General features: G+C 34.6%; 1 protein-coding gene across 1 annotated transcript; it reads right to left on the minus strand.

Moving 5' to 3' along the window:
- Positions 1-3,980: 3,980 nt before the first annotated feature.
- Positions 3,981-10,545, minus strand: LOC148093910 (killer cell lectin-like receptor subfamily F member 1). The gene is made up of 4 exons (XM_087813790.1): positions 10,400-10,545; positions 6,574-6,716; positions 6,083-6,197; positions 3,981-4,089 (listed from the first exon to the last, which is right to left on the minus strand). Exons 1-4 carry the CDS (start codon positions 10,543-10,545, stop codon positions 3,981-3,983), a joined length of 513 nt encoding a protein of 170 aa, XP_087669916.1.
- Positions 10,546-12,543: the final 1,998 nt, after the last annotated feature.

The following is a 12,543-nucleotide window of genomic DNA, read 5'->3' on the forward strand; positions in this document are numbered from 1 at the left end:
CACCCAACCAGAATAGAAAAAAGAATCCAGAAATGTGAAAATAGTATAAGGAGCCTCTGGGACAACTTCAAGGGGCCCAACATTCATATTATTGGGGTGCCAGAAGGGGAAGAAAGAGACCAAGGAATTGAAAACCTATTTGAAAAAATAATGACAGAAAACTTCCCCTACCTGGGGAAAGAAATAGACTTACAAGTCCAGGAAGCACAGAGGGTCCCAAACAAGAGGAACCCAAAGAGGCCCACACAAAGACACATCATAATTAAAATGCCAAAGGTTAAAGACAAAGAGAGAATCTTAAAAGCATCAAGAGAAAAGCAGTTAGTTACCTACAAGGGAGCACCCACACGACTGTCAGCTGATTTCTCAACAGGAACCTTGCAGGCCAGAAGGGAGTGGCAAGAATATTCAAAGTGATGAAAAACATGGAACTACAACCAAGATTGCTCTACCCAGCAAAGCTATCATTTAGAACTGAAGGTCAAATAAAGATCTTCACAGATAAGAAAAAGCTAAAGGAGTTCATCACCACCAGACCAGCACTACAGGAAATGTTGAAGGGTCTTCTTTAAGAAGAAGCTAATGAACTAAAGAATCTGATGAACTAAATAGATCCAAAGACATTGACACATGCAACAGATGATCAGATTTCAGGGGAAAGAGGGAAGGGGGGTGAAGGGTGGGAAGAGATTAACCAAAGAAGTTATATGCATATATACATATGGACACAGACAATAATGGGGTGAAAGCCTGGGGAGGAGGTGGGAACGAAGTGGAGGGGGTCAATTGGGGAGAAAAATGGGACACCTGTAATACTTTCAACAATAAAGATAAATTTAAAAAAAAGAAGAAAAAGAAACAAAAACAAAAACAAACAACAACAAAAAACTCAAAACTAACCAAGGTACTCTGCTAATTGGCTTCCAATTGCTGTTTAAATGGAAGTGTAAATACTCACATGGCATGTTTTCATGATAGTTCATATTTTCCACCCATATTTCATGCCCACCATATACTTTTTAGGCCTCTAGTAACACTAACTCTCTTTGCCCTTTTTTAAAAGCAGAACATACTCACTAAGCTCAAAAGGTGTTTTTTTTAACTGACTTTTTTAACCTGTTAGTGCCTTATCTGGGGCCTCTTGGAAGGTTTATTCCTTCTATTTAATTCTATTCACTTTAGATATGTTCATTGATCACATATTTAATAAAGGATTAGCTGAATTCAGTGACAACATCAGATCCCCCTACTTTATATTCTCATAAGTATCATGCAACTTTTATTTATAGTACCTATCAAAATTGATTCCACTAATATTTATTGAGCACCTATTAAGTGTCAGGCATTGCTTTAAATAATAAGGATACAACAGGTATTCAAACAGGGCAGAAACCTTGCCCACATGGAACTTAAATTCTAGATGAGGAGACAAAAAAATAAAATAAAATACAACATTTTGAAAGATAAAAACAAAAGCAAATTATTTTTTAAAAAGAGAAAGTTTTACTTTTGTATTTGTCTGGCTCATTATTTTATTAATGTTCATGAATCAGGCTAGAACGGCGACTGTCAACCTTTTCCATCTCATGGCACTCGTAAACTAATTACTAAAATGCTGCAGCTCACCAAAAAATATTTTTTCTGCCAATTTGACAAAAAATAGGTATAATGTTGATTCATTCATGCCCGAAGGCTAGTGTTGTGTTGGATGTTGTCATTTTTTATGTAACAATCTGCGGGAAAAGAAGTCAGCGGCCCTGGAGCTGAAGGCTGGGGGGTGGCACCTTCAGAGAGAAGTGAGACAAAGTCTCAAGGGAGAGAAGAGAGCCAGGCCTCCCAAGGGTGTTACGGCCCGACAGAACCACGGGAGAAAAGCTGTGGGTTCCTTTTAATTCTGTCAGGCATATACTCAGAGTTTATTACAGTCATTTCAGTCTCAGGTGGAACAGCTGACAACATGCAAAACAGGGAGGGGGGAGAAAAAAAGAGAGGCCATTGCTGCTGACTGCATAGTCAGGTCGTGCATGTTTTATAAATCCTTGTGGCACACCAGTTGAAAATCACTGGGCTAGAACAGAAAACCAGTTCAAATGTTGGCAAAAATGATAAGGTTTGGAACAATTTGATCATCAAAGTAGGAGATTATGACCCATTGAATAAAATGTGAAAGAGTCCACAAAGGTACAAATACGAAAATGAATAATTTGAAATTTTAATGATGGATGGAAAATTTACAATATTTAGAAGTACCTCCTGTCAAAGCAAAAATGGCATGGAACCATCTTACACAGGGAAGGAAGACTTTATTCAAGGCTATTGCAATAGAGGAGATAAGCCAGAACTCAGTCTGAACTAAAATTCGCTGAAACAAAGGGCAGTAAGATTTTTAAGAGCTGGGGTGAGGGGTGGAGGGGAATCATACACCATCGTGTTTGCTGCATGGCTTTACCCAAAGGAAAATTGAACTTTCTCAGATCTTCATAATAGGAGGTCCTTTTACAACTTGGAGGTAGGTACCTACAGAAGTTAGGCTCCTACCATCCCACAGAAAGTGAGAAATAAGGGTGCTGTCTTTTTGATGATTACATTTCAAAGGGATGGCTCCCAGATCCTTGAGAAAGACATTTCTGGGTTGTTAAACCTCCAAAAGGCTTAAATTTTATTTATTTTTTAATCTCAAAGGGTCAGAGAAAGAATTTTCAATTACAAGTTTCTAAAATAAATGCTAAAAAAAAAAAAAAAAAGTGGGGGAGGTCAGGGGTTCATGGTCAGGTAGAATGAAATTTGTTTCAAGTTCAGTCAAGCTGAGGAGAATTTAATTACAAACGGAAAAGAGGAACTATGCAGTGAAGTGTGGTAGAGTACATACCACAATAATCATGCAAATAAAGTGAAGTGAATGTGGTCAATAATGGAACAAGTAAGCATGCCTTCTGAAAGGACGCGATGAGAAGAACAGTGTCACTGCATCACTTCTCTGCTATTCCCGCCAAGGAGGCATACCTTGAATATAACTATGGGAAATAATCAGATTCAGATAGAAAACATTTTATAGAATAATCAGTCTGCAGCCTTCAAAATGTCAAGATCATGAACGTCAAGGAAGGCTAAGGAACTACTGTAGATGGGAGGAGATTAAATAGACATCTGAAATGGATGTTTTATTCTAAAGAACATAATTTTGACAATTGGTAAACCCTGAAGGTAGCCTGGGAATTAGTTGGTAGTACTGTGGCAATGTTAAGGTTGATTCTGGTCACTGCATTGTGATTAAGTAGAATATTTCTTGTAGGAAATATACACAACGTTATTCAATGACACTTGACATTTCATAATGAAATACATCAATTTGGGAACTAATTCTCAAGAGGTTCAAGAAAAAGGTTTAAGTTCTTTTTTTTTCTGTACCCATAATCTTCTTTAAAGTTTGTAGTACTTTATCAAAGCTAAAGTAAACAAACAACATATTTAACACTTCTACCCACAAAATAAAAGTGCCATTACTTAAGAAAATATTTAGAATACTTATTGAACCATAGTTTATAGCAGCAAAATCCCAGAAACACAGTTAATGCTCATCAGTAAAGGAGTAAAGAATCTATAAATCCAGACTATAATGCAACTCAGAACTATAAGAAATTTGCATACAGTATTATTATTAATAAAAAAGCAAAATACAAAAAAAATAGATATAATATTTGTTGTACATGATAAAATGAATACAAATCCTGATCATAAATGGATGGGTTTACATTAGATTAGATTATCACATTAAAAAATTGAAAAGGTATATTGTAGATTGTGAACAGGGGTTATTTTGAGGCTAGGATCAATGTAGGTGATGAAGGGAAAATGGAGAAAACATTTTGGTGTTTAATTGCAGCTTTAAATTCTTACTCTTGAAGATTAATATTAGAACTTAATAGGCAAAAAAAACCTTTGACCATTGATTATTCTACGATCAATTTCTTTAAAAAATTCTAACATTGACAAATCCACTTGAAAACATTGCTGCAGGTTTCAGAGTAAACTTTGTTTCCCTTGTTGGCAGCACAGCTGTTTTCTGTAGCTGGTCCCTTTATGAAGAATCTGCAGACAAAAGGATAAATACATTGTTAATCACTGTTGCTAAAGAAATCCATTTGTATTCGCAGCTAATGCCCTCCCTTAATTAAAAGGTAATCCAGAATGTCAAGGCATTTTCAAACACCTTGACTCACTAAACATTACAGTATCTCTGTAACTTAATATTCCTGCCTGTGATTGGCAGAAAGTTCTCCAAAGTTTGTTTGCAAATGACAAGCCAAGAATAAATGTATGCCCGCATTCCTATTCTAGCATTCTTTGCATTGTTCCATGTGGTCCTTTAGATTAAAAACAATAATAATAAGTCACATGGACAGCTCACCTAACATTTCTTGGCTTCTCATATCAAATTGTACAATGGTGTTAATAATTTTGTCTCATGATACTATTATGAGGTTAAATGAATTGATGTTTGTAAAGAGCTCAGTACAGAAACTGACACGTGTAAGCTCTAAATAAACTATTCATTTATTGTATTATTTATCCATAAAGAAACATGATAAATACAATAATAAAGTTAACTATAAAATGCTGTAATGTTAGGGGTTTTTATTGTTAGGAATTTATTTAAACTGAGGAAAAAGTTTAAGAAAGAATCATGAGCAAGATGTACAGGGTCATCAAAACTTCCAAATTAACAAAGGGCAAATAAGTACTGGATTTTCATATTGGAAAAGACACTGTGTCCAAGTTTATGTTTGAATTTTGCCTGCGACCTATTTTGAACGAAAATCCCCAGGCCTGGTCTAAAGTTAAAACTAAATCTTATAGGTAGTGTTGAGTGGATTTAGCCTGTGCAAACACCTAGGTTAGCACCTTCATAAGTGATCTATCAAGTAATGTTCAGTATTACAACTCTGCCCTCAGATGGCACCCACTCATAATTTTATTCTCCATTCCAATAATGTCTTCAGTTGATTTTCTTAGATTGATTCATTTAGTGCAGAGAGATAGAAAATAAGTAATATTTGATGACAGAGTAAGGGTGAATGGAAAATAACACAACAGTATCACTAATTGGTCACTTGATCACATAGGATATTAGTTTCTTATCACTGTTATAATGAATTACCACAAACTTCGTGGCTTAAAACAGCACAGATTTATTATCTTGCAGTTCTAGATCTCAGAATTCCAAAACTCGTTTTACAGGAGTAAAATCAAGTATCTTCAGAGCTGACTTCTGTTGGCACAAGGGGAAATTTTACAGCTTCTAGAGGCTACAGGCACTCCTTGGGCCATGGCTGTATCACCTGGCCTTCTGTGTTTATCTTTACACCCCTTTATTTGACTCTGCTCCTATTTTCTCTGTCTTGTAAAGACTTGTGTTTACGTTGTGCCCATCTGGATAAGTCAGCATGATTTTCCTATCTCAAGATTGTTAATTTCATCACACCCTTGAAGTGTTTTTTGCCATACAAGGTAATACATCCATAGGACTTTAGGATTCAGCTATGGACATCCTGTCTACCAACATAGGGATAAGATTTGAATTTACTGGTTTTACTATTTGTAACTCTAATTAAATATTTTATTATAAAATTAATATAAGCACGCCAAACATGGTGATGAAATATTTAAAATCCTCGATAATCTCAAGCAATTGCTGAGAAAATTTTGTATTATTTCATTGTCTTGTATTTCTCATTTGTCTTTTAATGTTATGATAATCATATAATACAAAAATTTTACACTGTTTTTCAATTACTAAAGATGGCTGAAGTAAACATTGAGAATTTTGAAAACACAAGTATACACTGGCTCAGTCCACCTTTTCATATAAGTTGTGAGTAGTTTTTAAACAATAAATGTGCAACCATTATTGTTTTTGAGTCTTTTTAGTTTGTAAACCAAACCAAAATATTTGTCGTTACTCCAGTGAACATTAAGTTATTTTTCATCCTTTAAAATTCTTTAGTACCAATAATTACTTCAGAGTTGATCCTGGTAGACATGTTTTATGAAGATGAGTTTTACAACAGACAATAAATCAGACTGCCAGCTTTGAAGCTGGAGAGAACCATCCCCCCAGTTCCATGTCCTCTCCTGGGAGGTAAAGTTAAGCCCAATCCACACATAGTTAGATTGCTTTAGGTTTTCTGTATAAAAGCCTAAAAAGCGAATAATGGGCAACCAAAGGGACAGACTGTTTTAATAATTCAGACATACTAAATAAGATTTTAGAATTTGGTTGGACTACTGGCACTCTGCATGAGGATTCTTATGCAATTCAGATATTATTTATACACGTTATTTACTATATTATATACATACACATATTTTAGTTGCAAATTGAATGCAAGTATTTAGATCAGGTCTAGCCTGAGTCAAAAAGTGAGGCACTGGCTCTGAGCACAAAATTTAACAGGGCCCCCAAAAATCAGTAATCAAGATAAATGATAATTTAAAGGAAGGGTGGGGAAAAATTTGAGGAAAGCCATTTTGAACTGTAAAGAGGCTACTGCCATAACCAGGAAACTAAACCACATACCATTTCAAGCTGGTCCTGAATTATTACTAGATGAGAGTTTCTTCCCAAACAATACCCATAACTGTCACTCCTCCTTTTTAACTCTTTAGAGAACCAATAACACTTTCTTTGATATTTAAGCCATTCTGACGGCATAATCCTATAGAGAAACAGGGAAAACAAAGAAAAGTTAAATTACATGTGTATCTGAAGTTTGAAATTAAAATAGCATGAACCAATTAAGATACATGTTGCATTAATACTATTTGAGAGATTAGATAAAATATTATCTATACTACTTGTTGGAATTTATCCATATAACGTTTTAGAATATCCTTGTTTTAGGAGTATAATCTCTTTTAATATCTTCCATATTAAATAGCATTGAGATTAATTTTTTCAACCTCTCTGTAACTGCAACTTTATCAACTGCTTTGATTTTCTTAAATTAAAATTAAGTTGAAGTCTCAAGTTGAAAATATCTGAGACTTTTGGCATAATAACGAGGAAAAGTGAACTATATATAAAAATGTAAGTGCAGGCCAATATAAATATTCAAACTTGAGACCATTATAATCTCTTTTTTTTTAATTGAGATATAATTCATGTAAATAAAATTCACCATTTAATCATGTAAAATGCAAATGCCATGGGTTCTAGTATATCCACAGTGTTGTTCGAACATGACTACTATCTAATTCCAAAATATTTTCATTACCCAAAAATGAAACCCCATAAATATTAAGCAGGCACTACCCATTACCCCCCACTCCCAGCAGTGGCAGTCACTAATCTGTTTTCTGTCTTTATAGGTTTGACTATGATGAACATTTCATAGAGATGGGATAATATAATATATAGCTTTCTGTGTCTGGCTTTTTCACTTAGCACAAAGTTTTCAAGGTTCATTCAAGTGAAGCATGTATCAGTACTCATTCCTTTCTATGGCTGTATAATATTCCACCACACCACATGGAGGTAGCACATTCTGCTTATCCATTTACCCATTGATGGATATTTAGGCTGTGTTTGGCTATTACGAATACTCCTGCTATAAGCATTTATGTCTGAAGTTTTATGTGGACATGTTTTCCATTTTGGGAGGGTATATATCTAAGATTTGAATTGCTAGGTGATATGATAATTCTATGTTTAACTTTAGAAAATTATGTAAGTTTCAGGTGTATAATTCTATGAGACATCATCTGTATATTGCATTGTGTGTTCACCACCCAAAGTTAAGTCTCTTTTCATCACCATTTATCTGCCTTTGCCCTCTTCTGTCTCCCCCCCGCACCACGTTGCCTTTGATAATCACCATTCAGTGGTCTGTGTCTATGAGTTTGTTTGTTTTTTGGTCAATCCCTTCACCTTTTCACCCATCCCTCAACCCCCCTCCACTCTGACAGCTGTCAGTCCGTTCTCTGTATCTATGAGTCTGTTTCTATTTTGTTTATTTGTTTATTTTGTTCATTGGATTCTACATTTAAGTAAAATCATAGGATATTTGTCTTCCTCTGACCAGCTTATTTCACTTGGCACAATACTCTCCAGGTCCAAATCTCCATTACTTTTTAATACTTTTGAGAGGTTTTAGTCAATGCAATCACACAAGATAACCCAAATGAAGGTAAAACCATTATTTAAAAAGTGGTACAATTATTTAAAGAAAGTATCAGGATGTGTTTGGCAAAACTAAAAGAATCCCACAGATAATGAAACAATAATAAAACTAACATACTGAAATCAATTGCCTTTATATATCCAATGTCATTTAAAATATAAATAAAGAAAAGGTATTACTTTGGATAGCTAACAAAACAAAACAAAAGAAGAAAATTAGAAATAAACTGAAAAAGTGCCCCAACCAAACAAAAACAGTGCTGCAAACCAATATGAAGAGAACTAAATTAACACATAAAAAACTGAAAAGCATAAATGTAGACTTGAACGAAGAGAAATTCAACCATTTTTGGACTAGAGGCTAAGTGTCAAAGAGATAAATTTTTCCTAAGTTAACTGATAAATTAAGAAGCGCTTTAGGGTACCGAACTACATCAGTTTGTTCTGATTTGGGTTGTTTTTGGTGAATCTCTGCAATATTTATTATAAAATTATTTGGAAGAACAAACAAGTGAGCTAACCAAGTAAACAATTAAAAAGATGGAAATGTGAATGGTATGATGCTGTGGAGGAAACTTTGAAAAAACCAGCAAAATTCTGTCGGCATTTACATCATCACCCAGCACCCTCTCTTCCAGAAACATGTCCCAATGATATATTAGAAACCTATAAAAAGACATATGGACAAGGCCTTATTACAGTAATATAATTTACTACTTATTTATTAGTTTGTTTATTTATTTGTGAATCCTCACCTGAGGATATTTTTCCCATTGCTTTTCAGAGAGTGGCAGGGGCTGGGGACTGAGCCTGCAACCAAGGGACATGCCCTTGGCCGGAATCGAAACTGAGGCCCTTCAGTGTGCGGGCCGATGCTCTAACCACTGAGCAACCTCGCCAGGGCAATAGTAACACAGCTTAAAAAAGAATGCAATCTTCCTCAATGTCCAGCAGTAGGGGAGCTAGTTGAATAAGCTAGTTGAATAGGATAAAAGGGACAGGATAAGAGCTGGATTTATAGGAGCTGGAAATCTCTGGAATTACCTTACTATATAGATTTGACTTTGAGAATATATAGATGTTTTACATAATTATAAAATAATTATAATTATATTGTGTCACATGTATTATATAATTGCAATTGCATAATATGTTTACTCAGACATAATTATAAAATAAGGTAAGCCAAAATTTCAAAACATGATCCCTAGAAATAAAATGAAATATGAAATAAAGACTGTAACTGGGTATTAAGTTACTGGCTTAGCTGTAGGCAGAGGAATTATTTCAAGTAATTTTAAAACATAATTTCACTGTTCAAGTCCAATGGAGTATGTACTAAGGACAAAAAAAAAAAACCCTGCAAAAACATTTTAATCTGTTTTAAGTAATTATATTATTAGTAATACTACCCATAGTGATTCTGCAACTTTATATATATGGCAAAATGTGATTTCTTATTATTGTTAGTGCCAAGATGTGAGAAAAGGTATACAAATATACAATCACGAAGTTAAGTAAAGCCCTGAGTATAATAACAATGCTTAAATTGTCAATTAGATTCAAAAGTAATGTTTTACCCCAAGCCTTACTAAATTTTAGCAAACTTTACTAAATATTAGCAAAGGATACATTAGTAAAGTATAAATATTAGCATTTATTATTTAATTAACTAAAAGTTGCACATTTATTATTTGTAGCTCCCTGAGCTCTTTTTGTGCCCCAAAACACATTTTGGCTTCAGAGCAACACCTATAAAATGAGTGTGAAAAAAGTTCGCAGAGAAGCCACCACATTTTGTGATCTTTCAGGCTAGTATCTCAATTTTACAAAACAAAATTTTTCACCTGGTGGAAAACATATTTTAAAGTTTTTGTCGAGCTGAATCAAAAATTGGTGCTAAACATGCCATATTTTTATGAATAATGAGGTGGATGACTGACACCAAATATTCATTTTTTAGCTATTAATTTTAATTTAATCCATATATTTGCTGAGAGTATCTTAAAAAATTATGTGAGACAAAATATTATTTTAAAAGCAAATAACTGTTAGTCCCACATTGACAAATGAGAGAGATAGACAGAGAGACAAGACAGAGAGACGGAAGACAGAGAGAAGCACCAAAATATGAAATAGTTCAAGAACAGAAAAGAACAGAATATAGAAATTCCTGCCCACATTAATATTCCACATGGGTTAATGTTAATATTAACTCACATTAAACCCATACCCATATTAGTCCATGCCACTTGAAAAAACAACACCACTGAGTCCGTACCTTTAAATTTCAGCTGGGATGTTTGGCTGGATCTCCTTCTTTTCAACTGCACATTCAGTGTCATGTATCTTCCTTCATGTGGCATCTCTGGTGTGAGTAAATGTGCGTGGATATATGTGTGTACTCTGTTTTTTTCTAAGTATGGCCTGAAATAAGAAAATGATAACCCTGATGCTAATCAGAGGTTTGTCCTCAAATTACTAATTTGTCCTCAAGCTATCCACTCAGGGTATATACAAAGTGTCACGGTTTCATTTTTGGTGAAAACCTCAGAGGAAATGCTTTGTTTTATTTTTCTCATGACCTGTATACCATGATTTCTACCACATACTGAATTTGATATAGTAATTGTTATTTAAAAATTTTCTCCTGATAACTCAGTAAAGTCAGGGGAATAGAAACTATATCCTTTTTAGAGTTGAGTTAAATGACATATATATCTGCCTTTTTTAGCCTAAATATATAAATTATACTCCCTAATACATTAGTACTTAATTTAACATAATAGCTTGCAATCACCTAACAGTTAACTTCTTTTCTGATCCTAAAATAACATTGCAAATTGTACTAATGATATAATTAGTTAATTTGAAGAAAAAAATACTGACAATTTTTGGCATGCTATAGACATCCTAAATATACTATTTAAAAAATCAGGGAGAATTTAGTAAAGAAACCATATTTTTCCCAATGATCTTTTCTGATATTTGAAGAGAATGCCCAATATTCATGAAGCAGAGCAGAAATGAGGTGGTGCTTTTTTCTCTTAGCTTTAGTGATGTCTAATCCACAAGCCATGTTGTTCACTTATTGCACGTATGTGACTGGATGAATTTTAGCAAGTATATAGATGTGTGCAATCATCACTAAATCTAGTTTAGAACTTTTCTACCACTCTAAAAAGTTTCCTTAGGCCCAAACCAAAAAGAGTAACACAGATCTAGACACACTAACTTTCTACATTGAGGAAAAGTAGTTTAAAATTTAGGCAACTAGATCCCAAATCTGGCAATTGTAGCAAATCAAGAATGGAATCCCAAGGACTGCAGCCAGGAGGCTTCGCTCTGTTGGATAAGGGCTGCAGAAGGCCGCAGTGGTGCAGGCATTGCTGTGGGGAATGGAGACGCCTGCAGGGGAGCAGCCCCACAGCCTCTCATTTCCTTCCCCCAGAGGTTTGTCCACCTCGGTCCCATAGCAGCAGCTGGCTCTTTCTCGAAGCCTCCCACAACCACTAGAGAGCAGCAGTTCACAAGCGAAACAAGGTTTGCCCCTGGGTCCCTGCGGGCACAGACGGGCGGCTGAGAGGCGCCTGAGTCAGGAGCCAGCCGCTGGTTTCATGCCCGCCGGCCTGAGCTTCACCACGTGGCCGCTTCAGCTCACTGACGCCGTGGCTTCTATGAATTCACCGAATTCTTTTCATGAAGCATGCAAAAAAACAATCAATCTAGCTCTATTTTTCAATTTTATTATATGAAAAATACATATGATAAAAAAAAAATTGTATTGCTTTATAAGCGTATTTCCTCTTAAGAATGCTAAGTAAAAATAACTTCCAAAACAGATACTCTGGGTGTGACTCTGTTTTGAAGACCCTATGTCAAATAGCCCTTAGTAGGCCGGAAGACTCTAATATTACTGTAAAATGAATTAATTTTCTTTTTTAAGGAATAAAAAATGGAATTAGTGAATTATGTGTCAGGTATTGTGTCAAAGTAGAGCACACTAAGATCTGTGTAAAGCTTTGTTAAAAAGTTACATTTCAAAATTACAGCAAATAAAAACATGATAGTTTCTTTTTTTCTGAGAAGTCATTGTCCTAAGTGATGCTGACTTCCTATTTCATATTCCACTGAGAAAGCAAACTGTAATGGTAATGAGCCAAGATAATATCTGAATGTTTTGTATTGCTTTGAATTGAGATAAAAAGAACAGTGAAAAAAAACTAATTTATGTCTAGTTCTAAATTATTCAGTATCCTGGAATTTTAAATTTTCATCTCTTTGTTTAAAAAGAAATAAAAATTAGGGCTCTCTCAGTGAATGAAGACATAATTCTGGCAATGAACTAATTATACATATATGAA

The sequence above is a fragment of the Miniopterus natalensis genome, chromosome 2, assembly GCF_054644295.1.
Source record: "Miniopterus natalensis isolate mMinNat1 chromosome 2, mMinNat1.hap1, whole genome shotgun sequence".
Classification (NCBI taxonomy): Eukaryota; Metazoa; Chordata; class Mammalia; order Chiroptera; family Miniopteridae; genus Miniopterus; species Miniopterus natalensis.

What these genes read in the sequence shown, in the direction of transcription:
- LOC148093910 (XM_087813790.1), bottom strand. Translation starts at nt 10,545, where the DNA reads ATGCCACATGAAGGAAGATACATGACACTGAATGTGCAGTTGAAAAGA. An exon ending in AATATGGGTATGGGTTTAAT is followed by an intron (nt 6,717 to 10,399) that starts GTGAGTTAATAT and finishes GTTTCTCTATAG; the next exon opens with GATTATGCCGTCAGAATGGC. An exon ending in GGACCAGCTTGAAATGGTAT is followed by an intron (nt 6,198 to 6,573) that starts GTGGTTTAGTTT and finishes TTCGCTTTTTAG; the next exon opens with GCTTTTATACAGAAAACCTA.